The sequence below is a fragment of the Pinus tabuliformis genome, chromosome 2_1 (genome assembly GCF_031772625.1).
Source record: "Pinus tabuliformis cultivar Carrire ecotype Pingquan chromosome 2_1, CPIR1, whole genome shotgun sequence".
Classification (NCBI taxonomy): Eukaryota; Viridiplantae; Streptophyta; class Pinopsida; order Pinales; family Pinaceae; genus Pinus; species Pinus tabuliformis.
In genome coordinates, this window is record NC_142299.1 from 326,140,699 (window position 1) to 326,168,491 (window position 27,793).

General features: G+C 39.2%; 1 protein-coding gene across 2 annotated transcripts in view; it reads left to right on the top strand.

Moving 5' to 3' along the window:
* The window catches only part of ABH1 (ARM repeat superfamily protein), a 375,899-nt gene that overhangs the window by 93,434 nt on the left and 254,672 nt on the right, over positions 1–27,793 (top strand). For both annotated transcript variants that reach the window (XM_089402626.1, XM_089402625.1), the window contains one exon: positions 8,847–8,918. In XM_089402626.1, the coding sequence (XP_089258752.1) occupies positions 8,847–8,918 (72 nt within the window). The remainder of the gene's footprint in view (positions 1–8,846; positions 8,919–27,793) is intronic.

A 27,793-nucleotide genomic window follows, 5' to 3' on the forward strand; every position in this document is an offset into this window, starting at 1 on the left:
CTTTGGGAAAGGTCTTATATGGAAAAACGGGCAACGTGAAAAGAAGTTGCAGTTCTTTAGGTTTCCCTTAGGGTTAGGAACTATGAAGTGGGAGACATTCAATTTTGGTAGGATTGACATTTTCCTTCATGGGGCAAATCATAGGATGATCCTCAAGTGGTGACGACAATGTTAAACTTGGAGTGAATACTAGAAATAAATATTGTAGGATCAGGGATAATACTTTGGCCAATGTTACTTGGGAGCGGGAGCGGGAACGACCATTTTCAGAAGCTCCCGGTTTGGGATCGAATCCGGGAGCGATTTTTTAAAAATATATATATTTTTTATATTTTTTAATTTTTGATACATATATGTCAACAAAAACATGTAGAATGATGAATTAGACATAAAAAACATAAAAAAATATAGATTGATCATTGAACCATATCACATCAATCATCTAAAAATTATAATCGTCATCAACCATGTCCACAAGTTAGTAAAATACATATTACAACTGCAACATATTGAGTCTTATAAATCATGATTCATCAAATTCAATCTTAAAGTTTCAACTTCAAGCTTTCAGAATTGAAAATTCAATAACATTTATCATCATTGATCACCAAAGTTGTACTTGTAAGCTAAGTTTAACCATTACAAGAAGTAATATCGAAGATATTTCTAAATCCTAACTTCTAACGGTTAACATGATATGAAATGTTAAAAATCTATAAAATGAAACAACTTTAGTCTTTCACAAAGCATCATATTCATAATTCACAATCATTACCAATGAGTTATAATTGTCAAGGCCCAACTTCAAACTTCAAATTTTCATTGTCACAGTGATATAATGTTTACAAAAAATATCATTATGATATGAAAGAGTCAAGAGTCAAGAGTCAAGGATTCAAAACTCAACAGTTATGAAAACTAAAGTCTAATAGAAACTAAAAAAGACAAGTAAACTGTAAATCTACATGTGGCCCTTGCCACGAGAGTCTCCAGGAGTATAAGCAGGTCGTGGTGGTCTTCTAGGAGTCTCCCGCACAGACCGACGACCAGAACTAGAACCTCCACGCGAGGGTGTAGATGGAGGTGGCGACAACAAAGGAACAAGACTCGGACCTCGAGCACTGCTACTGGATGGTGGAGGTGGAGGTGGAGGTGGCATGGCTGCTGCAGCTGCTTCATTTTCATCCCTTACAAGTTCCTCTTCTAGTTCTTCAATATGTACAATGCCATCCTCCAAATTGTCATCCTCTGGGTGATTGTCCCAAATTTTATATGTGGGATCCTCATTAGCCCGATCACAGTAATGACTCAACAACCTCAAGTTGTAGTGCACATAAACCAAGCTTTTTGCTCGGTTTTCATTGAGTTTGTTTCTTTTCACATTATGTATATAGCTGTAGGTGCTCCAACACCTCTCTGCAGAAGAAGAATTTACAACTTGTGAAAGAACTTTTTTTGCCAATTTTGGCAAAAGTCCGTGGCCGCCATATGTTTCCCACCATGTGAGAGATTCAAATTTATCTTTGTCGTCCATTGCATGGAAGTTACCATACAAGCCAGTGCCACCGAAGTATCTGCCTATTTCAAGGCGCACAGCTGCACATTCCTCCCTGTTAGGTACCAACTTTTCTAATGCTTCCAAATATCCTTTAGTTACCTCTGGATCTAAATGGGGTTTGGTCCTAACCCCACCCCCTGCTGCAGGTTGGCCCAACCAAGATGTAGAATAGTATTTTGGCGTAAGGATATACGCCAAGCAATGTAGTGGAACATTAAGCTTATTCCACCGTTCACACACACAATCATGAATTAGTTTGTACAAGTTGGGATCTCTATTATGAACAATATCTTTTATTTGTCCCAACATGGTATCCATTTGCTCATACACCTCGCCAATCACTGGTTTGTCTGTATCTGCAAACCGAATCATTTGATAAATTGGCTTGGTGAAATCCAATACCTGCCTCACACTTGTCCAAAACTGCCCATCAAGAGCAGCCTCCTCCACCATTTCAAAACCTCCCATGTCAGCTGCATTTGTAGCCCTTTCCTTTAATACCTGCCAATGTGGACTTGATACCATGCTAGCTAATGCCTCTCTTACCTTCAAAAGGCGCCTGAAGGTGAGGTAATAGCTACCAAATCTAGTCTTCGCAATCTTCAACAACTCCAATCTCGAGTGACTGCGGAAAAGGCCATGGGTATTGCTATGATTTGTAATAAATTTCATCATTTGTTTGCCTTTCTTGTACAAATTACCAATCCATTGGTATTGTTCATTTTTGTTTTGGACAATATCATGCAACGGAAGGTTCAATGTGTGAACCAAACATCCAGACCAAAATATGTTGGGGTATTTATCCTCAATAATTGCTCCCGCTGCCTTACAATTAGGAGCATTATCAGTGATGACTTGGATGACATTGTATGGGCCAATACGCTCAGTTGTTTCAAGTAATGCTTCTGCAATGTTGATGGCGGTCTTGAACTTGTCTGAGTAATCATGTGCAGCTAGAAAGATGGTACCACTAACAGACACAACAAGAACACTTATCAATGGCTTGCCTTTTACATTTGTCCATCCATCAGATACAATGGACACCCCATGGTCAGTCCAAGAACTTGTCATTTTATTCAAAGAATGTGATATTTTTGCTTTTTCATGATCAAGGCCAACGGTTCTTGCCTTGTCATACCTAGGGCTCTTGTATCCTTTAGGGGCATCATTAATGGCAGAAACCATTTCGTGCCAATAAGGTGAGCGAAGAACATTGAATGGTATCCCACATGCATAGAGAAACCTGTAAACTTTTGAATCCACATCATTCCTACACCCCTCATCAAGGAAATCTGATATGGTTCTACGCCTTAAAGATGATGACCCTGTGCCTCCATGTCCATATCCACTGCCTTGGGAGGATGCTGAAGGAGTTCTTTGTGATTGTGAGCTTGGTTCAAAGAAACCCCTTGATTTTTTTGTTCTGTATTGGGCTTCCTCCTCTTCCCTTATGTATTTGGCTCTCTCCGCTGCTGACACCGCTGTACCAGTTTTGATTCCTATTTGTTTCTCTCCATCCCACGGCCTTTTCCCGTAGAGGTGTCTTCTAGTACGGGTTTATGAACCTGTGTAATCAGTGTTGCAATGGGGGCAATGAAATTTAGTGGTTCCACCCCCTCTCCTTGTTTCAGCCCTGTTAACATATTTCCACAATGGAATTTGGTCTTGTTTAGTTTTTTGAGGGTCATGTTCACCCTCCTCCAGCTCCTCCTCACCGGGTTTTTCACGCATTTGACTTTCTCCGGCTTCTTCATCCCCCTCTTCAGTTTGGGGTTGGCCCCTACGTTTCCTACTCTCCAACACCATAATAACCATAAAAGGGACTAGGAAGAGGAAAATGCCAAGAAATATAGCCAGGTCCATGGTGTTTGATGTTTGTAGGGTTTTGATTCTTGAATCTGCAAATTAATTTAATTTATTGGGATTAATTAATTTAATTTATTAATTTAATTTAAATACATGATTTTTAAACTCAATAAGCTAAATTCAATTAACTAAATTACTACCTAACCAGCTAAACTAACTAAATTACTAAGTTACTTACCTCTGCAGGCTTGCTCCTCACTCCTTGGCACTTGCTCCTCGCTCCTTTGCTCTTGCTCCAGCTCCAAACTCAAGCTCAATGATGTAACAATGAATATTTTTTTGGCTCATTAGCCTTTTAAAACCTTTTTTTTTTTTTTTTTCTTTGGGTCCGTGGAATTTTTTTCCGCCGACCCGCTCCCGGCCCCGTGCGAATCGCTCCCGGAGCGATTTTTAACGCTCGGGAGCGATCGCTCCCAGGCGTTAAAAATCGCTCCGAGAGTGCCGGAGTGATCGCTCCCTATGGCGATTCCTTACAGACCAGGGAGTGCAATTTTTTTTGAGGGAGCGCGCTCCCGCCCGGAGCGCGATTCGGGAGCGGGTTCGAGGGCGGGGGGGCGCTCCCTCGCAACATAGACTTTGGCTAAGACTAAGAAGATGTTTTTCAAGAACAAAATGTGATTTTACAAACAAATTATGGACAATAGGGTTTGGTATATCAACATCAGTCTCTTGATGTCTTTCCTACTAAATTTGTTTAGTTAGAAGTTTTTGAAGCCGAGGAATTTTTTTTGGTTATGGACGTCTACTTGCTCGAGTTGGTTGAGTGACACCAAATGCAAGGAGATGGTGTGGCTTTGTGACCTTTTGGAGGCGATAAATCTACCAATTGAATAGGAAGATGTGTGTTTTCTTGTATATTTATTGCCTTCCATGTCCATCGTTTTGAGGTATGCATGGTGCTTAGCACCTCTAGTCACCAAGGTAGGCAACAAAAGGAGGCTCTTGACCTAGTAGTACGGGGTTTGGAAATGCCTCTTATCTGTGATGCTTGCTTTTTGTATGTATAAAGCTAGACATTTCTAATCGGGATAGCCAAAGGTGGTATGAGACCTTTTAGAATCATTGAATATGTAATGAAATGTCCCTCAATTCTTAGAATTGGCGGGACATTGAAAAGAAATTGTTCATTTGTCTTAATGCCCTGAATATGGCACAACTAGGGTATCCTCTACACATGTGATAAGCAAACACATGTGAGATGTTGGTTCAGAAACAAAGGGTTTCATGACAGGGTGAAAAATATGTATCTTTGTTCAAATGTTTTGAAATCCAAATGGAAACACTGGCATTGAAGCATGAAAAATGACCCATAGCCTTTGGAGATACCTCTTGTAGAGACGAGATTGGGAGGAATGTCTAATACTGAATTGAAGGTACGTGACACCCTAGTAGGTTTATAGTATTGTTGTAGCGGCTACAACCACCCTCAAAAATTTTGGCCTACACCCAACTTCGGAGCCTTCCTTGAGAGTTTCACTTGATGACTGCACACACTCGGGTTCACTCCATGAGCTCACGTGAGTCTTCGCATTTGCCTTGCTTATTCATTTCACCAAGTCTTGCATGTTGATGACAAAGTTATGCTTGCGACCATGTTCTGGTTATGCTCAAAGTCTTCGCTTCGTGTGTACCTGTTGTGTTCACTATGAAAACATCTGTTGCACTCACACATGGAGTCACCTTCACTGTTGCGCAAGCGTCATCACGGTTGACTAATGATCAACCACAAGTGTTGCGCTTGTCGCCTACACTGCTAGTCAGTCATGTTGTACATGTGTCTGGATGGTTTGAGTTGTCTCATTATCAAGTCATGCAAATGTGTGTTGCAAGATCACATATGCATCTTTCACTCGTTCACACACTTAGTCATATGCTGAAGTTCCGACGACCGGATTCCCCTCTGACAGCCGGACCATCACCCCGCCATCGACTCGATCGATTGTCACCCAGAACAACTCAAGAGCACCAAGCAAGTCATCTCAAGCTGCGCTGCCCGCAAGCAAATCAATCAATCTCCATGCTGGTCAACCAGAGAGTTTGACCCGACATCCACCCCAAGACTGATTGCCCTGAAAAATTGCGCAGAGGCTGCAAGCATTGCCTGCTTTGCTGACTGAGAAAATTGCGTAGCCAGGTTGGAAAGACACCTAGTTCCCGTCCTTGTCTCTCTTAGGAAATTACGTAATTTTTCCAGCTAGCCCTCCCGACAGTCGATGGACAGCTCATCCAGAAAATTGCATAGTTTTCATGAACATGCCCTCTGCTGCCTAGCAGTCCACTCAGCGCAGAAATTGCGTAGAGATGATCAGCAGGCCGACCTCCCAACATCAGTGCAATTTCTCTCGCCAACAGCTCCCAGCAGCAAACTGCCAGTTCCCTCCAGGAATTGCGCAGTTTCTGCTGCCAAGTTCTCGGCAGCTGACTGCCAGTTCCCCTCAGGAATTGCTCAGTTTCTGTTGCGAGTGACGCAGCAGTCAACTGCCAGTTTCCTCTAGGAATTGCACTGTTTTGATTGCCAAGCTCTCGACCAGGTCCTCCAAAAAATTGCGCAATTTTTGTCTGCCAAGCCTCCTTGCAGCACGGCCTATTCCTGCAAAGAATTGTGCGGTTTTTGCTACCAAGCCTCGTTGCCTGCTCGTTCCAGAAACTGTGTAGATTTTACCTGCCTGGCCTTCCTGCAGCCCAGACTGTTCGCCAAAAAAACTGCATAGTTTTGTCCTCCAACTGGGCAAGACCTTGCGGATAGTCACTATCGATCCGGATTGCCCATCTCCATCACCCAGTGACTCTTGCACAATTTTCATTAGTAGTGCCCCGAGCCTCCATCCTGCCTCGCAACCTTGTTGCCTCTCCCAGTCAATTGCATCTGAAATGATCATGTATCATGGTAGACTAGGAGGTTTTTGGATTTGATGTCGTCTTGTCATGAGTGACTGCAAGAACAGGTACACAAACAAACATGGCGCGACAACGAACGAGATGAACGAAGGGGAGCACATGCAAAAGGACAGGTTCACCAACGGACGAACAAATGATGCATGCAAAGAGATGTGCTCGCGAATGGACGATCATGCAAAGATGTGTTCGCGGACGAACGAATGAGGTAACATGCAAGATGTGCTCACGGACGGACGAACGAACTAACATGCATGTTTTGCGAACAGACGAACTTGTCAAGCCTTCCAACATACAAGCAAGGAGCAACGTGAAAAAGCAACATCAAGCGAACCAATGACCATCGAAGACTCTGCGCACTTTGCCATGCGGAGGTGAAGTTGTGACACACCATGAGGACATCCATCACCCAGCAGCACTGCAGCTTGACATGCACACCAACAACAGCACAAATGTACCAACACTGTCATGTTGAGTCATGTCATGAGTCATGTCGTCCACATCTCTACTGTGGGCCATACTGTCTATCAATGTAATATAACATGGAAGTCCAAGAGACCCACTTGTTGTACAAAGAGTCATGTAAAGTCGAAAAGTCATAGAAGTCAAACAGTCATGAGGGTAGTCGAACAACCACAAGGGTTAGTTTCACCTTTGACTATAAATACCCCCTCATTTGTACATGCAAAGGACTTTTCACCTTGGCTCCTCCCACATAGCCAAGAGAGTTTGTAATATTTTCTTTGCGGAGTAAGTAGTGGCTCTAATGCCCCTCACACGGGGTTAGTGATGTATGGTGTAACGATGTGTCTTGGAACTTTCGCTTAATTCAGAAGCCTGCTAACAGGCCAGCACGTTTTCACACATGTATTGTAACTGTTGTAAGACTAATATTAAACACTCGTGATGCATGTTGCTTTAACATGTGTTTCACAATTAAACTATTTCACTTGTTGTAATACATAATCTATTAATGAAAATATGTTGTATATGCTGTTAACACTATCTTGCCCGTGGTGGCTACCCTCCGGGACATCAGACAGACCTTTCACATAAAACTTGCTGTAACAACCGTTGCACTCATGTGGACTAATCTGCTGAGTGTTATACGTGTTATCTTCCCTTGTGTGTTGTGACTGCCGCATCTGTGTGGACTGCTTGGCCTAAAGTTGTGCATGTCTTGTTGTGTTGTGTGTTCCTAGTAGAGTTGGGACTTCTCCCAACCGACTTGGGACTCACGCTCACCCTCCCCCTCTATAGTGAAAGAAACGTTGACACAAGTAACACTTACAATCACTAGGCACGCGAACCTCACTTCTCGAAGACTAAGTAGACCACTCTCTTGTGTTGGAAAGCAAGAGTTGAGCCAAATCTTTAAGATAATGGCAACCGGGCCATCATACCGGATGGGACTCCCACACCAAATGGGTGAGGTCTAGTTGGGACTTCATACCGGGGTGATCCCCTGAATGTTGATGGGTCCAGCACTGTCAACAAGTATATACTGTAGTGTTCCCTACCTCGTCCCCATTGGAAAATAAATGAAAATCCAACATAGTTTTCTTAGAGGTGTAGGTTTGGTATTGGATGATTTGAAGTTGAATAATTTCTCATACCAAAATTCGATTGAAATGCGAGATCTACATAAAGAAGAATTGAGCATTTTATTGGTAGTTTTGTCAATTTTCAGGAGGGAAATAGAGAAAGGTTGACAGCCCATGACCGTTGAAATTATCTGGTCCATTATCTTTTGTAGTGTGTATTTAATAATTGTAAGATAGAATATCTTCCTTATGAGAGGATTGGATTTCATAAGTGGCTCCTAAGACTTATTTTAATCCAAAATGAGCTATTGCGGACTTCTCTTTAATGAGAATGGGTGATGACTTTCTAGCTGACACAGATTCTTCTAAAAGCTTGTGATGAGAATTTTAGATTCTGAACAATCAGCTGTACAAGTTCTCTGTAACCAGAGCAATATCTGATTGGAGTCAAAGAAACCAAGATTTCCAAATTTTACTTAAAGCTCAAGATACTCCCTATTTCCCATTCTTAGTTTGAAATTGATGGTGTGGCTTTGAAAGAATTTTCTTTTAGCTTGCTTTCTCTTTAACAGTGGATACCGTATTCTTGTTATAATTTATGATACTTGTGAATTCAAAATCTGCAATCCAGCTGGGTTTCCATGTTACCAGGGCTGTGAGCATTTAATTATTTGTCTATTTGGAAGTTGAAAGTAACTCAGTTTTCTGGATGTATTGTTTTCTCATATTTTTAGACTTTCATTTCTTTCAAGATGATAGTGGCTTTTATACATCAGTTGTCTTCAATTTTTGTTTAAAGTTACTTGATTATCTGGTTTTATTATTTTCTCATATTTTTAGATTTTCGTTTCCTTCAAGATGATGGTGGCTTTTCTACATCAGGTGTCTTCCCGTTTTTGTTTAAGTGAGGCTGTGCAATTCATGTATCATTCAAGTGACTTCTAGTTGGATGTCATGATAAGTGGAATTTTGTCTTGTTTCAGGTGGGCTTATTGAATCTAGAAGATGAAGATTTTGGTAGGAAGGTTGTAGAAGAAGCTCATGCCAAGTTACAGGTTTGTTGTCAGGCTTTTCAAACACTTAGTACCATGTCCAAAATTGGCATACTATCTCAATTGTGCAGATAAGTTGAGAGAGTTGTCTTCCTAACTTGACAGTATAATTGGTACTTTATGACATGGTTTATGAACAATATCTGTGCTTTTTCAATGCATAAATACCACAATAATACGTTATGTCAAAGCAAATGTCTACGTGGCCATGGTGCATTAGTTGTGTTTGCAAACTAAAATGTTGACAGATGTTTTCTTGGTATTTTGAAATACAGAAATTGCATGTCTTGATTGCACTAGTTAGGATATAAAGTTATGAGTATTGTATGATGTCACAACTAATGTTATTGCATTGATAGTGGAATTCTTTGGTTGGTTATATTCCTAAGAACATTCTAAGAGTATAAATCCAGCCGGAGATTATTGAGAAAGTCATCAATCCTTAGGGACAGATTCATGGGAGTTTGCTCCTCTCCAATTTCTTTTTTGTAATATTCGTCCTTATGTATTATTATCAACTCGATTATCATTATTACTAGCTTTTTTAGGTGAATGCTTCCTTGCAATCAGCTTGCTCTTGCAAATGCGCCCAGCTGCTTCAAGGGTGAATCACAATATTACATGTGGCCAGCCTATGAAAGATGGGTTTCACATTATCGAAGAACTTGAAGCTTACTTTCAGCTAACTATCATGGCAGGTGGGGTGCTATGCTATCAAAGTCACTCAAGACTTGCAGCCAGACTCAACTGCTAGAAACATGACATTGTAGAATGGAAACTTGGTTGATGGCCTAGCATGCTACCATCCTCACCATTGGGACACAACCCCATTCGCATTGTCAAGCTGATTATTTGTCTTTGTTAGTATCCAGATGTCTTGTTCACCTAACGTCAGTGTTTATAATATGCTTGTTACTATCATATCCTATAATAGGTAAGTGTAACTATCAAAGGGAGAAAAGGAATTCTGTTTTATTTTATGTGCAAGGATTACATGTTACTATCATTGTAGGCAATTTATAAATTTGCTTCTATCTATCTTCTTTGTCTAGTTGTGATTGCTGTACCAAATTCAAAGGCATAATTTTTCCCATATCAATTTTGAGGTTACTAGCAGACTGTAATGCAATAGGAGTAGGCTACAGTATTATTCACATGTTGAATGACGGAGTTGGAATAGAATAAAATTCAGTGGAAAATAAATAAAAGTATTTGCAAGTTGATTACGGCATGTTATACCTCCAAACAGCCTTTATGCTTCGCTCATGTTCTCTCCTCTCTGTTACAGTGAGTTGTGCTTTGATGGGCTGACTGGGCACTGCAATGCTTTTTGCTGGTTTATCCAACATATGTTTCTATCAGTGTTACAGGAGTCTCCGATCACTCGCGAGTACTCACGATTCCGACTCTGATCTTCAACCAAACGAGCCGATTTGAATCTCGGCGAGTCAAACTCATGTTGACCAAGTTTGACTCATGGTTAACATGAGTTTGACTCGCGATTTCGGCGATTTGTAGAGGACTCAATGAGCCACTCAGATTCATAGGTTAAAAGTCCGCAGGGTTTTATTTTGTGGTTTCAATTTCACTTCTTCTTGCCACCTGTCACGCTTGGAGGTCACTTTCATTTCTTCTTGTTGCCTGCCTATCCAGATACGTCGTGGATCAAACGACGCCCATCACGTTCTTTCTTCACTAAGTGCAATTTGGCTTCAATAAACATGAACCCTTTCTCTAATTCATCAAGATCGCAATGGGTTTTGCTGGTCGACTTCATGTATACAATATTAGGCAGACGACTTCATGTATTAGGCAAAAACTTTAGCATTGGTTGGATCGCTCGTCTTACTAGACTACGCTACTTTCCAGGTTTTCTATGCCTTAGGTCCAGCCACGCCGCCTTCACCCCGCCCAAAGAGTCACCTAAGTGAATTATGGGTCTACTTATCAAACACGACTTACTTGCCTCGATGCTCATGCAAGTAACTATTGACTTGGTTCAATGGTTGGTAGACGTACATATTTGTGGCTACTCCCCAATGGTCGAGCAACGTTCTTTTCCTTTAAAAATGTCATTTTGAATAAAAGAAACTAGTTGGAGTATGTTAAAGCTCTATATCGTTTTGAATAAAAGCAAATCGTTGCAGAATGTTGGAACTTTACAAGGACCTATAATAATGAAACAATTCCTTAAATTCATTTGTTGTCGTCGAGTGTATAAGTGATCTACCAATGGGTATAATGCACTACCAATGCAAACTTAACCCAATTTAGAAGTCATGCTACTGTAACCCCAAGTAAGATTTTAGTAGGTCAGTGGTGTTGGTTGACAAAAACTTGGAAGTTGCTTGTGCCGTTTGAATCTTTGTACCTGTTTTTAAATGTTTTCCAATAATAAATATATTTTATACTTGAAGACTGAAGTATGCACATTGCCCTCATGATTTTTTGGACATCTGTTGATATCATGCATTGTTTGGACACGGCTTTATTGAATATCAATGAAATATGTTTTTTTTAATTCAAATGTGTATATATTTATTTATTGTATCCACCGATTTTTTCCCGATTCTTTCCCGATCCGATTAAAACTCTTCGCTCTTTTGCCTCGCCGATTTATTGCCGATTCCGAGTCTGGTAACATTGGTTTCTATAATCAGTGTGTTGGCTTATGCATTGGTCTCCTAACAGCGCAGAAACCTAGCTGTTTGCTTGATGTGATTTTTATGAGCCTGTTTTATGTCAGCCTATGCCAGAGTATGTCAATCCGTACACAATGTGGTCCTTTGCTGGTATATATGTTGTCCACTACGAAATTATATGTGCTTCACCGTCAACCTCTCCAGAAATAATGCTAGGACGTTTTCATGTGTACAGGAATAATTTGTATAGTGGTCATCTTCTATTGTACACTTTTTTGAATATACCTGATAAAGTTGACAACTGAGATTGGCATATCAGATGTTAGTAGGTTTATTTAAACACAAATATAAAATTTCTCTAAGGAAAAACATTTTTTTATTCAAGATAAACAAAAATATAATACAAAGGTTCTCTAGGTACAGTCCAATAAGGATCTTCTAGAGATGGTTCTCTATAGAATCTTTCATTATAGTAGCACATCCAGAGAGATCCACAGCCTTTATTATATCAAGCATGATATCTATCAAGTAATTGAAAACAGACAATAGGCTTGTCCCATGTACAGACAGGTTACAAGTTCAAAAAGAATTCAGAAATAATTATATGAAAACTGTTGTAAAATCACTGAATGACCACTTATACTTCTTCCAAAGAAGCATAAGGCTCATGGAGTTGAAGTTCTTCCTTTGAGAGTTGATCTGCATTCTTGTTGTGATCTTTATAAATATTAGTATAGCTAACCCAGAGAAATTGATTAGATATGGCCTTTAATTGCTGTTTCTGTGGAAGGAGAGAAATAATCTATAGTTGGAGGCTTCCTTTATTTGAAATTATGAATCACCCATGACCTGAAGCTTATCATTTGCTTTGTCCAAAGCAGATTTTAGTAAGCAGTAGAAGTCCTTGAATTTCGGTTGGTTATTCTTTCATATTCCTATATTACCTTTGACCTGAAATCTATGTATCTCTGAAAGATATAGAATAAAGCCAATCCCACTGATAGAATATAGGCCTTGATCTGTACTTCTGATAGAATTTTCTATGGTTTAACCTTTGGAATAACTTTATAATATGGAATAAAGCATTAACCTATGCAATTACCTGAAAAGTGGGCACCATCTTCTCTTCAAACAAAATGGAGTTTCTAGGCTATCAGGGGACTACCCTTATCCCTTTCTTCTCCGGATCCCTTATAGGCTAAGTAACCGGATTCGTTATATAGGGTCCACAAATCCGAATCCGTCGTGTCGGACATGATTCGCGCGAAAATTGTGTCCAAAAAACATGACACATCAAATCCGATTTTGACACGTCGAATCCCCCAGCGTGTCACGATTTTCAGCAGCGTGTCACGATTTTTGACATCGTGTCCTGTTTTCCAGGACTCGTTTGGCGGAAAAGTGACCTGTGTGGGTATGAAAAAGCCGCATTTGTTCATTACAGCCAAGCATATTATCATTTGGCAAGCGTTGTTTGAGCTGTTGGCAAGTGGAGAAGGGTTTGGAGCAAGGAGTTAAGGGAGTAGAGCGTTCGGCAAGGAGATTCAAGCACCAGGTAAGTGCGTTTCAGCTCCATTTTTTTGCATTTCTTACGGTAGTTTGTATATGATCTTTTGTTTACAAATTTGTGCATTTTTGTTCATTTCTTTCATAGTATTCATGGCTCAATCAAAGGCAGCAGTTAGGGGGCAAAGGAAGGGCAAGAATGTCATGGGTGGAGATGCCCCTCCTCCCCCAATATCATCAGAGTCTGCTGCAAGTAATGTTGAGGGAAGAGGAGGACCTAAAGACAATGATAAATATCCATTTTGGAAATATGTCACAAGAGAGGATGGGACAAACTCCAAGGGAAAGGGAGGAGGCAATGTGCAATGGAAATGCAGCTTTTGTCACATTTATTTCAAAAGCACATATTACTGTGTGAAAGCACATTTGTTGGCTTTACCGGGTTGTGGGATTGGAGCTTGTAAAGCTGTTTTTTTACAAAAGAGAAAAGAATTGAAAAAAGGAGTCCAATGTTGGTATGGAACACGTGGCTTCAAAATCAAGAAAACCCAAGAATGAAGACCCCCTTCCATTTTTGAGGAAAGCCACCACCAAATTTCCATTTGAGAGTTCTACTTCCACTGGGGGACAAACAACAAAAAGAAGAGCACTTGGTCCAGTGGACAAGATTTTCCAAAAAGAGAGACGGGAAGAGCTTGATCTCACCATTGCCTTCTTCTTCTATCAAAACTTCATATCATTTAATGTTGCACGCTCATCTCTAATTATTGAGATGTGCCGAGCTCTAACTCAAGGGGCTCCAGCAGGGTATGTGCCTCCTGGGTCAGAGAAGCTGAGAACCACATTGTTGACGAAGGCAAAAGAAGAGGTGCAAAAAATGCTTGAGCCTATTGTAGCATCATAGCCAGCATCAACTTCACAGTGTCTTCTTTGAGTGGTCCAGTTTTCATGAAAGTAGTGGATACACTTGGCGAATACAAGGATGCACAATTTATTGGTGAGTTATTTATTAAAGTTATTGAAGATTAGGGGTTGATTCTTGTGTGCAAATCATTACAGATAATGCACCTGTTTGCAAGGCTGCTGGCATGACTGTGGAAGCTAAATATCCACAAGTGTTTTGGACACCTTGCATTGTCCATTCATTGAACTTAGCACTGAAATCCATTGCTTCTGATGTGCTTTGGATTGGAAGCATTATTGAGGATGCAAGACATATCCGTAACTTTGTGCAAAATCATACAAATGCCCTCACTTTCTACAAGGAGTACACCAATCTATCATTGTTGAAGATTGCTGATGCACGGTTCGCCTCTTCATTCATGAGGTTGAAGAGGTTGAGGGAGGTCAAGACTGCTCTTGGGGCCATGGTTATTTTTGAGTTTTGGTCTTTTTGGAGAAAGACAGATCAAGTAGCTTCTAAAAGAGTGAAGGACACAGTGCTAGATGATGCTTGGTGGGAGAGGGTAGATCTAATTATTCGGATCATGGACCCTATCATTTCTTTGCTTCAATTTGCAGATACAGACAAACCCATCCTAGAAGAGGTTTATGAGGGATGGGATTCCATGATTGAGTCTGTGAGGAGCATTATTCTACAGAGTGAGTGCCTCGAGTATGAGACATCACCAGAGGCCTTCTATGATACTATACAGAATATTCTTGTCAGCAGATGGGACAAGAATTGTACACTTTTACATTGTTTGGCTCACTCATTGAACACCAAATACTACAACCATGAGTGGCTGAATGGCGGACCTTCCTGCAGATTCCCTCCTCACATGGATGGTGAAATCTCACTGGGGAGGAAAGAGGCATTCAGGCGGATTTTTCAGGATAGTGCATTGCTTGCTGAGGTGGAGGATGCCGTTGCAGAATTTTCCACTGGCAGTGGTCGATTTGGAGGTTATGATGTGATTAGAGATAGGGGGGCTAAGAAGCCCTATTCTTGGTGGGCAAATCATGAGGCAACAAGCCCTCCTCTTCAACAGTTAGCCATGAGGCTCCTCTCTCAGGTGACTTCATCCTCTTGTTGCGAGAGGAATTGGAGCACATATGGGAATTTGTATAGTGTGAAGAAGAGCAGGCTTGAGCAGTCGAGGGCAGAGACAATGGTGTATGTGCACACCAACCTTCGTCTTATTTACAGGCAGAGGGAAGAGTGGTTGAGGGGAAAGACAACGATGTGGGATGTCTTTCTTGATGATATGGGTTTGGACACTAGTGTTGAGTTGCCATTGGCCAACATGGATCTCAATGATCTAGTGCTAGAGCCTGTTAGATTTGATGACTTAGAGGGGTCATCCTCCACACCAGCAGATGCAGAGGCGGCTATGAATACAGGGGAGGAGGAGGATGCAGAGGAGAGCAGTGGGGACCATGATGATGAGGACATTGATGCTGATTCTGATGCTGATGATGAGGATTGATGCCTTGAGGCTTGTATACCTGTAGTTGTTTTATATTTTCTATTTCTATTTGCCATTGGCATTGCACCAACACTACCTATGTAACACATTTTGATTTGATGACTTAATGAGAAAACTACAATTGTTAGTATGTTTATCTTACTATCTTGTAGTTGTAAGTTGTCTTTCAGTTATGAATTATGAATCATGATTTATGTGACCAGTACCACTGACATGTATTTGAATTTTGTATGTACTATGCATGCTATAGATGAAGATCTATGTTTGAAATCAATAAATTTGTACATTAATTGAAACTTGTGTAAGAAATATCTAATTTTTAATTAATATATATATATATATATATATTAAATATATATATATATATATATATATATATATATTTAATAAAATAATATATAACGAATCCTACGTGTCTTGTTCCGGGGGGTCAACGTGTCCGAATTCGACGCCACAAATCCTGAATCCTAAGAATCCCGAATCCCCGTGTCATGTGACTTAGCTTATAGGTTAGCATCTTATTCCTCTGGGATAACTTGAGCTCCCAGACATTGCCGTTGTGAGGGCTTGGTTTGGCACTGATTCCACTATGTTCATCTGGTTCAGGTTAGCTGGGGATCAACTTCAGGTGCTATGGGCCAAGCGTAAAACTTTTCTTGCTCCCAAATAGGATATTCTTAGATGAGGACCTTACCTTATCCCAAGTAGTAGAATTCAAACACTCCAAACACTCCATTTTATTGGTTGCAACATCATGATTTCCCTCCTCCTGGATTTGTAACCTCAAGGCTATCATTCAAGATTTCCCTCTTGGATTTGTTGAATTTTCTACAAGGATGAATAGTAGAAACTGTTTTTCTGATCTGATAATTACTTCCTAATGATCTTCAACCAAATTATCTTATATCACTTATATCATTGAACAATTATATACAAAATTTCAACAATGATGCAGCGAAAACAGTAAGATCATAAAGAGATAGCCAAACACAATAGAGACAACAAATTTTCCCTGAGAAACGCAAACTTGGGAGGAAACCTAGCAACTTTTCTTCTTAGGAGAAATTATCCTTTAACAGTGTTTACAATTCCAAATTTGTCTAGAAATCTGTGCCAAAATCCAAGTCTATTAACCAGTCAAACCTGGTCAAAATTCCAGCTTAGTCAACGTTGGTCAAGCCTTCAAAATAGTCAATTCTAGTCAATTTTTTCAGCTTGGGCAAACTATTTGCTACAGCCAAATTCAGACTTGTGGGCGAACCTTGCAGTTTGTTACCCACCAAAAGTGTGTGACCCCATAGGAGAATATTTTTCCTAGTCATCTCTTCCAATTGGCAGCTAACAACCCTTAGCAACCACCGAGTAGTTGATGTGATGTGCCATTCTTATCTCGCCACTTGCATTAGTTGTATGTTTCGTTGCCCATTTGCCAAGAGCAGATGTTGGATGGTGGGCAATCAAACCCAAAAGATACTTTATTCATTATGCAATTGGGTGCTTAAGCTTTTTTTCCATTTGGGCGTTAGGCATGGATTATGGGGTGACTTGGAAGAGGGAAGGGTTTTGACCGTGGTTTCCTTCCCTCATTTTAAATGGGGGGGGAGGGGTTTAATCTTCAACCCTAGTCCAATGGGACCTCCCCTAATGGCCCATGGCTTGATGAAGGGCACTACTTAGGAAACCCTGACTAAGATAGCGTGGTACTGTTTTCCCCATTCCATACTTATCACTTCCCTTCATACATTATGAGTCCTATACTCCATCTCCCATCTTTGAGTCCACTGGGATTTAGCACACCCCCTCCCCTTTTTTCGCATATCTGGGTTGGGCCTGGAAATTTTGCCCCGGGAGGTTGATATAGTTAAAAGAAAAGGAAAGTGCATGCAAGAAACAATAGAAAGTAAATTATAAAATGTAAAAGATAGTCAGGACATTAACATTAGCATGTGGGCAAAAGCCAAGCATGAGCTCTACCCATTAACATTATGGCCATCACTCGGTTCCTAGGGCCAGTGCTACCCTACAACATCATGAAAAGGAACCCTTGCATGTGCCAAGCCCTGGTGTGCGATGAACTGCGCCAACACTAATGAGGTAACCATTGCTACACATCAATTAAAGCATGCTCTCATTTCCTAGAGCTTCGAGTAGTACTACAAGGAAAAATCAAGATGTTTTGGGATATTCTTTGGAGCTATTCTTGGTTTAATGGACGGATATATTGCATGTTACCTTCTAATTGATTCCTGTTGTTGAATATCTTTTCTTGAATGTCTAATGCATTGAACTATTGGTTCTAGGTCAAAAATTGTGCCCTAATTTGTAGAAGATCAATTTATTGAATAATATTTGGATGAATGTTGTATGCATTACTCGTCATAACATGTAATGAATGTTCCTAGTTGTGATCTCCTTGTAGCTCTCCCATGAAACTTCATTTTTCCATTGAATGGGTAAATGATAGAAATTTGATAGCTAGGGCATAAAATTTTAACCCCCTTGGGAATAAATTTGGATTATCTTAAGCATCCTAGACTCCATATGCCCATAAGGCAAGGCACTAGTCCTATCATTTAGTGATCATCTTGAAATTTCCTCCATAAATTTCTCTCCTTAAATCCAGTTCTTTTAAGGCTAGGAAGGAGAATCTAGGGCTTAGTGCAATTCTATAAAGGAGGGTTTTTGGTGGGTTGAGAGCCTAAACATCAAGAGGTAGGCCTTGACTACACGAGGTGTCATTTTGGTGGGCATCCACTCAAATTTTATCCTTAAAATCTCTTGTCGTATGTGTTGCCCAAAGAGGGAAACCCTAGTTTCTTCTCCCTCAACTTGAGGACTTTCTTGAAGGTTTCATGAGCCTTGTAATTATTGGAATCCATCACAAGGAACTTTTTTTCTTTTGTCTTGACCATTGGAACTCTCATTATCATCAAATACATCAAACCGTAGGTCTTGATCCTCCCTTTTCTAGGTCTTTTCTTTAGAGAAGCCTTTTAACTTTTCTGTGTCTCTCTTGAATGAGCCCTAGTGATATCATCTTACACCTTATCTACAACCTATCTATCTTAGAATTGATCTCTTTCTCACTTAACGAGTCTCCTACCATCGGTGAAAATCTATAAGAGCAAGGGATTTTGGCTGAGGTGACATTGGGCCTTGTTGCTGCCTGTCACACACACCTATGTTAGTGAGCAAAGCCGTTAACCCCACAAGGTCTGGTTGGTGGCAAATTAAAGAGATGGGGCTATCACCTATTCCCAACTCTCTCTGTTTAAGCTCTCTTCTAGGTCAACTAAGGGGGGTGGTCCCTAAAGGAAAACTAAGTTAGAAGGTTTCTAGGAGATGTTAGAGTGAAATAGATAACTTTTAAGATTATGAGCAAATAGAATGTGAACAATATGAAATAAAATAAACTTCAATAACTATCAACACTGGAGATAATGATAAGCACATATAAAACCAATGCCTTCAATTATTGCTTTAATAATAAGTAATACTTGCTCAAGAAAAATGAAATGTTTCAAATTGAAATACAAGTAACCTTGTCAAATCAAACAAAATATGTTAGCAAGATATGATATTATATGCAAGATATAAAGTTTTCTTTCAAGAAATGCTTTCAAAGTATATAATCATTCATAAATCCAAAAGCATGTATGGAAGCAAAATAGAGTGACTTGCAAAGGAAATAAATTAAACTTTACTTACAAAAGTGAAACAAGATGATACTTGCCTAAATAAGACAATCAACTCAATTTCATCAATGACAAGTACATAAAATAATTTGTAAGTGAAATAGCAAGATGTGTTAGCATGAAATGCACTTAAGCTAAGAACGAATTCAACTATCTTGGTAAATTTTATTCTAAATGCCTAGTCTAGATGTGACCTTTCTTTCGACTATTTTGAAACAAGTCTCTTATGTGAGTTGTGGAAGGGGTCCAAGAGAAAGACATCAACAAATATATTAACGATACCTTCCTTTGATTACCCAACACACTCAATGCCTCTGTCGCTTTAGAGACCGTGGCTCTGATGATTGCATGGTCACTGTGTTAACCACATAAGAGGATCTATGTCCTTAAAGTTTATGAAAGAAAGGGATCCTTAAAAATGTCTTTCAACCAATCTTATGCTTGGAGGTAAAATAAGTTAAGATGCAACTATACTAAAATCCCTAATATGGTATGCAAGTAAGTTTATAAGTGTTTTGTAAAAAATGGAAATGCTTCGAGTAAATATGCTCAACAAGATAACTTGGATAGTTGCTCAAAGTAATGCAAGGTACATAAGATTCATAAACATATAAGATTGTAAGTTGAAAGTAGTTGCTTTGACAAATGATAAACCAATAACCAACTAAAGCAATGAAGCTTGAACTTTATATGCTTGCAAAATGAGCAAATAACTTAAAATCTATGAAACCGGATTCGTCCCCCATGCCTTACGTGTTCCGAATCCGGGTTTCATAGATTTTAAGTTATTTGCTCATTTTGCAAGCATATAAATTTCAAGCCTCATTACTTTAGTTGGTTATTCGTTTATCATTTGTCAAGGCAATTACTTTCAAGTTACAATCTTATATGTTTATAAAACTTATGTATCTTGCATTACTTTGAGCAACTATCCAAGTTATCTTGTTGAGCATATTTACTCTAAGCATTTCCACTTTTTACAAAACACTTGTAAACTTACTTGCATACCATATTAGGCATTTTAGTATAGTTGCATCTTAATTTAATTTACCTCCAAGCATAAGCTTGGTTGAAAGACATTTTTAGGGACCCCTTTTTTCATAAACTTTAAGGGCATAGATCCTCTTATGTGGCTAACACAGTGACCTTGCAATCGTGAGAGCCACAGTTTCTGCAGTGCCAAAGGCCTCAGAAAATTAGATTGTGATGGTAAGGTTGTGTTAATTTTAAAGCATGCAAGATGAAAACTAAGAAAACAAGTGCAAGATCAAGCCACCCACAAGAAAAACTAAGCTTTTATTATATGTTACAAGATACTGAATCTTCCAAGATGTCTTAAGTAAAACTTCAAGAGGGATCTTTACAATGCATGAAGCTTATCAAGCTCTAGATCTCCTTGAAATTCAAAATCAGAAAATGAGAAAAGTATAATGAGAAAGTTCTCAAAATTGAAGAAGTTGAGTGTCTCTTGATGTATCAAAACTTGGCCTTCAAAGGTGAATGAAATGATGCACAAGACAAGGAGCCAATCCTCCTCAAATACCCACGACCTCCTCAAAAATTCGACTTTGAAAGGGGTTTAAAGGTCCTACAAAAAAATGGTTACAGTTTGTATGATCTTTCTTTAATGCTCTTATCACCAACATTCTACCTATGGGCTGCAAAATCAAGAAACAAATTAGTGTAAAGAGAATATGAAAACAATTAAATAAAATACAAATAATATACAAGAAATCAAATCAAGTGATGAGATTAGATAAACAAGTGACACATTAGTCCATATAGATTTAGATAAACAAACAATGAATTGAAACTTGTAGAAATTTATTTGGAAGTAAACTAGAGCTTTCAATATCTAGAACCTATTTTCAAATCAAATGTCAACACAAGATAACTTTGTGCTAGTAAGTTTTCAAGAATATATGGAAAATGAAATTAACTCAAAGCATAAAAATATTTATACCAATAGCTCACAATGCACCATGATCCAAAGTGAGAACACCCATGAATGGACCCCCAAAGTCATTTTATTGATATTCTTGAAAAATGTATAAAGTAGCACCACTTTCGCAAGTACAATAGCTAGTAAAACAATGGATACAAAGTGAGAGCACAAATCTCTATTATATAGAGAAGCTTGGGAGCCAATCCCAAGACAAATGGTGACAATTCCAAGACAAAGAGGCAACAATCCCAATGCTTCTTCATGCAAGTTCGAATTTCCAAAGTAGCATAAAGAATCCTCAAGTGAAATCGAATTCCATGATGAAATGACAAGTGTAGAAGGGTAGGGACCCATGTGGGGACAATTTTCCACAAAAATCTCAAGCAAATACTTTCCCAAATCCTCCAATGTGCATTAACTTCACAAACTAGAATTTCCAAGTAAGCAACTTCCTCATTTAATGCCAAAAATTCGATTTCCTTGAGTGGACCATATATTTATGATGCAAGGTGCCAAATCATCCTCCACTTGTCCTTTGACTCGTTTTTTTGACTTGAGATAATTTCGAACCCATTTCCATGTCATTTTGTCACATGGAGCTATTTATTTTCTCTATTTATTTAATTGTTGGACTAATTTATTGCCACATTTTCCACAAAACATAGGGAAAATGGGTTTTGAGGGTTTAGAGCTTATTTTTCTACCCCTCAAAGTGTGTCATAGGAGAAAGTTGAGGATGAGAGGTGTAATTTTGAACACACATATCCCATATAACATCTCTAGACATCACTTATTACATTTCATATACAAAATTTATTCTAGTTTCAGCATTGCTGGAAATTTTAAAAATTAAAACACTACCCCCTAGACCTAATTAAATTTTACGAATTTTTTGTGTGACCTTGTATGGTAATATACAATGACCCTAGACACTAAGACTCACGCAAGGCTTCACCATCACGCCGTACTCCGAATTTGGGGTTATGCTTGGAGGAAAAAACTCAATTAATTATTAAGTCTTCGTAAGGAGATGATAATTAATCAAGTGAAAAAAACCTCCCAGAGTAATACTCACTTGATGATAAGGTCCCAAGCCACCTAGACCTGTTACATGACTCAACTCCTCATACTAGTATCACTTTTACGTTGTCCTCATAGGGATTGTGGACTTTGAGTACAACAAAAAATGATGAGAAGAAGAAGTAGAGTTGAAAAGCTCTGGTGATATGATGATCTCTGATGGTACATGCAACCTTTGGTACATCCGTGGGCATGGAGCCTTCAAAAAATCTTTAGGTGCCACTCCAGTGGTCAACATGTTGTAGAAAGTGTAACTAGGTTCAGGCTTCATAATATCTTGTAATTATGTAAAGAAGAAACAAAGAAGAATAAAATGTATTTATTGTAATTCCTTGCTTCATGGGTTTCATGAGCAAGATGCCTATTCTTAGGTCAAAGACTTCTTCTTGATGTCTTTAGGTTTTATCATGTTACACTTGTCAATATAATGCTCTCCTAGATCAAGCACAGTCATCCATAAAACGACCTCAAAATATGCTTAACGAAATGACATGTCGGCTCCAACAAATATATATATATATATATATATATATATATATATATATATTTGACATGTCGGTTCATCAATGAAGACATGTCGGCTCAAATAAATAGACACGACAATTCAACAATTCATGTCGGCTTAAATGTGTAGCCTAACAACTATATAAAGGAGTGTACCCCTCGCTGTCTAGTTAGAGAAGATCTCGCATTTTCCTCTGTGATTTTCGGGTGTAATTACAGGAAGTGATCTCAGGTACTATTGCAGGAAGAACCTCGGACCTGTTCCACAGTATCTCAGTTCGGATGAAGGGTCTATTTGATGGGCATCTACAGGATTGCAATTTCGGGTGTCTCCACAGTACAAAATTCGGGTGTCATCTGAGGAAGTTCGGACTATGATTTCGGGTGTCACCACAATGCAAATTTCAGGTATTATCTCAGGAGGAGCTCGATGATGATCACAGTGTGTGCTACAATGAAGGTCATGATTAGTGATGCAATCATGATGGATAAAGGATGACTGTGTCTTGATCTAGAAGAGGCTATGGGTCAAATGTAGTTGTCAAGGTCAATATAGTCTTCTAGTGAAGTTTTCCCCTCAAGAGAAGGGTTTTAGCCATGGCTTGGAGCTTAATTATTGTGTTACTGTCTTATTGATTTGATTGCTATTTTGATTTATTGAACATAAACACTAATAAGGAACAAAGATAATGTAAGAATAAGTACACAAGTAAAGAGAATTGTAATAACATATGCCCTTCCTAAATACTCAACACAACAGGCCTCTACCTGATTGTTAGCACTTTGTCTATCTTTTGTGTTGTAGAGTTTCCCTCTCCAAGGTCTATTAGATTTTGTAGTAACATTGTCAACTTGGACCTACAATTGACTTCCTATGATCAAACCCCTAGCCAATTGCAGTCATACAATGTATCAATGCGGTCAAAGTCGACCTTTTTTTGTAGTCAAACTTGGCGTTTCTTGTGGTCAAATTTGGATAGATTCGCAGTCAAACAAGAGAAGGGGTTTTAGCCATGGTTTGGAGACTAATTATTGTGTGACTGTCTTATTGATTTAATTTCTATTTTGATTTATTGAACATAAACACTAATAAGGAACAAAGATAATATAAGAAGTACACAAGTAGTAATCAAGTAAAGAGAATTGTAATAACATATGCCCCATTGTTAGCACTTTGTCTATCTTTTGTGTTGTAGAGTTTCCCTCTCCAAGGCCTGTTAGATTTTGCGGTAACATGGTCAACTCGGACCTACAATTGAATTTCTATGGTCAAACCTGTAGCCAATTGTAGTTAAATAGTCTCTCAATGCGGTCAAAATCGACCTTCTTATGCAGTTAAACTTGGCGTTTCCTGTGGTCAAATTTGGATAGATCGCAGTCAAACAAAACCAAAATCTTGGTCAAACATAAAAGATCAAAACTTGGTCAAATGATAGCTCTATAATCTCGGTTAGACTCCAAATACTCCTCTTGACTTCACAAGTGTGGATAATGTCAAAATTCGGCTAATCCCGAATCCTATTGCAGCCATTGACGTTATTTTTTTCATTTGTTAATTTAATTAAACAAATTATTTGCTGTGTGCTATGACAAATATCAAAACATATACACTGCAACCTTCACAAATAAAATACTGTGAAAGAAATAAAAATGCTGGAAAAAATAGATGTGCACACACAATATGACACTGTTATTTTTGGACTAATTTCGCAGAAAAACCAGTGGAAAAACTGAGGGTTTTAATATTATGCAGTAGTGAAAATCTAAGTACAAGCTATGGATGCTTATTCTAGCAATCTAGACAGAGAAATAACTGGCAATAATAACTAGTGAGAAGAATTTCTCATTCCACAGGCGATCCAACACTGACCTCAGCTCAAATTGAGCTTCTCCTTGCTCCCTGTGCGTAGTCACTCTGTCAGCCTACGCAGTTACTATGTCCCACAAGCTTGGAACGATGTCTCCTCTCACTGTCTCGTCAGCTACTGTTTGGGAAATTGATTCTCCTGGCCTCTGGAATCTTTATTCAACTTCTGGCTTCGAATTTCTCCTTCTCCCCACCAAAACGAAAGTCTCCCTAAGAGGGCTTTGTGCTACCTCTTTGTGGCAATCACTGCCTCTCTGCAATGTACTCGCTGGGACTGGAAAAACTTCCTCCGACCTCACTATCTCTGCCTCTCTCTCACTACTTCGACCTCACTGACTCACTTCCGGCAACATACAACTACTACTCTAGAAATCAATTTCTCAGCAAAATCAAACTCTGCAAGTGCGTTTGTAGGAATTTACAGGGTAAGTTCCTCACATAGAACACCAAAGGACACCATTCACAAACAGATCACAGATCAATACACCGGTATTCTTGACGTGGTTAAAACCCTCAAAGAGGGAAACAATCCACACTTGAGCCAACGCAGCCACTTCAGGTAATTTATTAATGTAAAAGAAAGAAAATTTACATAAGATTTTCTCATGAACGATCACCTAACTAATGACCCTCTGTGCTCTTTAAATAGAGATCATGGACCAATTGGGTGTTAAGCCACAGATCAAGTGTCGGTAATACCGAGGAGAGAATGAATCGTCAGATCACTTCATGTCTAGAACATATCGTGACCATCAGATTGTAAGTTACAAAAAGTACATACTAAAGAAACACACTTCACCTAATTATACACTAGACCAAGTTATACTTAACTATTTCCTATGTGTCAGAATATCCTAACATCCTCCCTTAAGAACAACTTGGGATAGGATTGAAGGATGTACAAATATGACATAATAGGAGAAGGAAGGAGGCATTAGAGCCTATCCCCCCTTAGTGACAACTTCTTGAACTCCAACCATAAATCGGAGTTTAGTAAACTTCTCCTCTGTGAGAGCCTTTGTAAAGATGTTTGCAACTTGATCATTGGTTGAACTATATTGTACTTCAAGAACATGGTCATGAATGAGATTTCTGATGAAATGCATGTGTAGTTCAATGTGTTTGCTGCGCTGATGTTGGATTGGATCTTTGCGTAGTTGAACGACACTTTGATTATCACACCAAAGTGTAGTCAGATGTTGCTGCTTAAAACCAAACTCTGACAGGATTTGATGAAGCCACAGGGCTTCTTTACTAGCTTCAACGACGCCACGATACTCTGCTTCTGCTAAAGAAAGAGAAATGGCACTTTGTTTCTTGCAAGCCCATGTAATAGGTCTAGAACCAAGAGTGAAGAAATAACCTGTAGTAGACTTCCGATCGTCAGGATCATGAGCCCAATCAGAATCAGTGAAACCGACCAATAGAGGAGATGCTTCTGCATTGTAATGAATCCCAAATTGAAATGTATCTCGAACATAACGAAGTATTCTTTTAGCCGCTTTCCAATGACTTTCATGTGGGTTTTGCATAAGCCGAGCAACAAGGCCAACAACAAAGGAAAGGTCAGGATGAGTATGGGTCAAATATAAAAGTTTTCCAACAAGCTGACGGTATAAGGTTGCATCAACTTTAGGGGAAGTACAAGTGACTGAAAGTTTGGCTCCAGACTGAAAGGGAGAAGGGGTTGGCTTATCGTCTTCCATGCGAAAGTGGCATAGAAGATCACAGGCATACTTGGACTGAGAAAGGGAAATAGCTTCCTTGGATTGCAAGACATGAGGACCAAGAAATAATGCCAGTGTCCTAAGTCTGTCATTTCAAACTGCTATTTAAGACTGGACTTCACATGGTTTATAAGGTTGGAATCACTACCAGTAGGGATGAGATCATCAACATAAAGAACAAGAATGATAAGAGACTTCCCCACTTTCTTGGTGTGGACAATATTGTCAGAATGACACGTAGAAAAGCCAATATCTAAAAGAAAGCTATCCATTTTGGCATACGAAGCTCGAGTGGCTTGCTTGAGACCATAAAGGGATTTCTTAAGTTGACATACAAGGTTGGTCTGTTTGTATAAAGCCAAGAGGTTGTTCCATATAGATTTCTTCATGTAAGTCCCCATGCAAGAAGGCAGATTTAACATCCATCTGATGGACTTCCCATTTGAAAGAGGCAGCAAGAGAAAGAACAAGGCGAATAGGGTTCATTTTGGCAACAGGGGAGAAGGTTTCAGTATAGTCAATGCCTTCAAGTTATGAAAAACCCTTAGCAACAAGACGAGCTTTATGTTTATCAACTTTTCCATTTGGTCCAAACTTGGTTCTGTAAACCCATTTGCATCAAACAAGTTTTTGTCCCTTTGGAAGAGGAAGAAGGTCCCATGTATTATTTGTCAATAATGAACAATATTCTTCATTCATAGCTGTGTCCTAATCTGGATTGCCTGAAGCTTCTGCAAAGGTGTCAGGATTATAATTCACTGAAGCTTGAGCGAGTAAAGAAGAGGCTCTATTGAACTGAGAATGTGTATGCCGCTGATTTGTAGGATCACCCGCAAGAGCACCTGCTGCATCCCGAGTAGCGTGGACCCATTTTGGAAGCTGGGAAGCTGAAGGAAGATCCCGAGAAGGTGGGGGAGGATTGTCATCCTCACTGTCATCATCTGTAGAAGGATAATTTTCAGAAGTGGAAGGGATAGAGAGAGGTGGCACATTTGCCGAACTAGGTTCGCAGGCCGATATATTTTTAGCAGACTTTACATATTTTCTAATGATAAGTGATAACATTTTTGGATTTAGGTTGAAGAAGTCTATATTCTTTGACATCTTCAGAATATCCAACAAAAATACATTTTTCACTCTTAGGTTCTAAGGCTTTATGTTTCTCATATGGAATATGGGCCCATGCTTCACTTCTAAAAACACGATAGTGACTTACATCTGGTTTAATTGAGCTCCATGCTTCTTCTGGAGTGGTATTCTTCAAAACCTTAGTAGGGGTGCGATTTACTATGTAATTTGCACAATTAATTGCTTCTGTCAAAAAATTAAGACTAAGTCTTTTGGATTGAAGCATACAATTAGCCATTTCCTTTAAGGTGCGATTCTTCCTTTCAGCTACACCATTTTGTTGTGGAGTATATGGAACAACATGTTGCAATTAATTCCATGCTCAGTGCAAAAGTTGATGAATTTGTTGTTAACA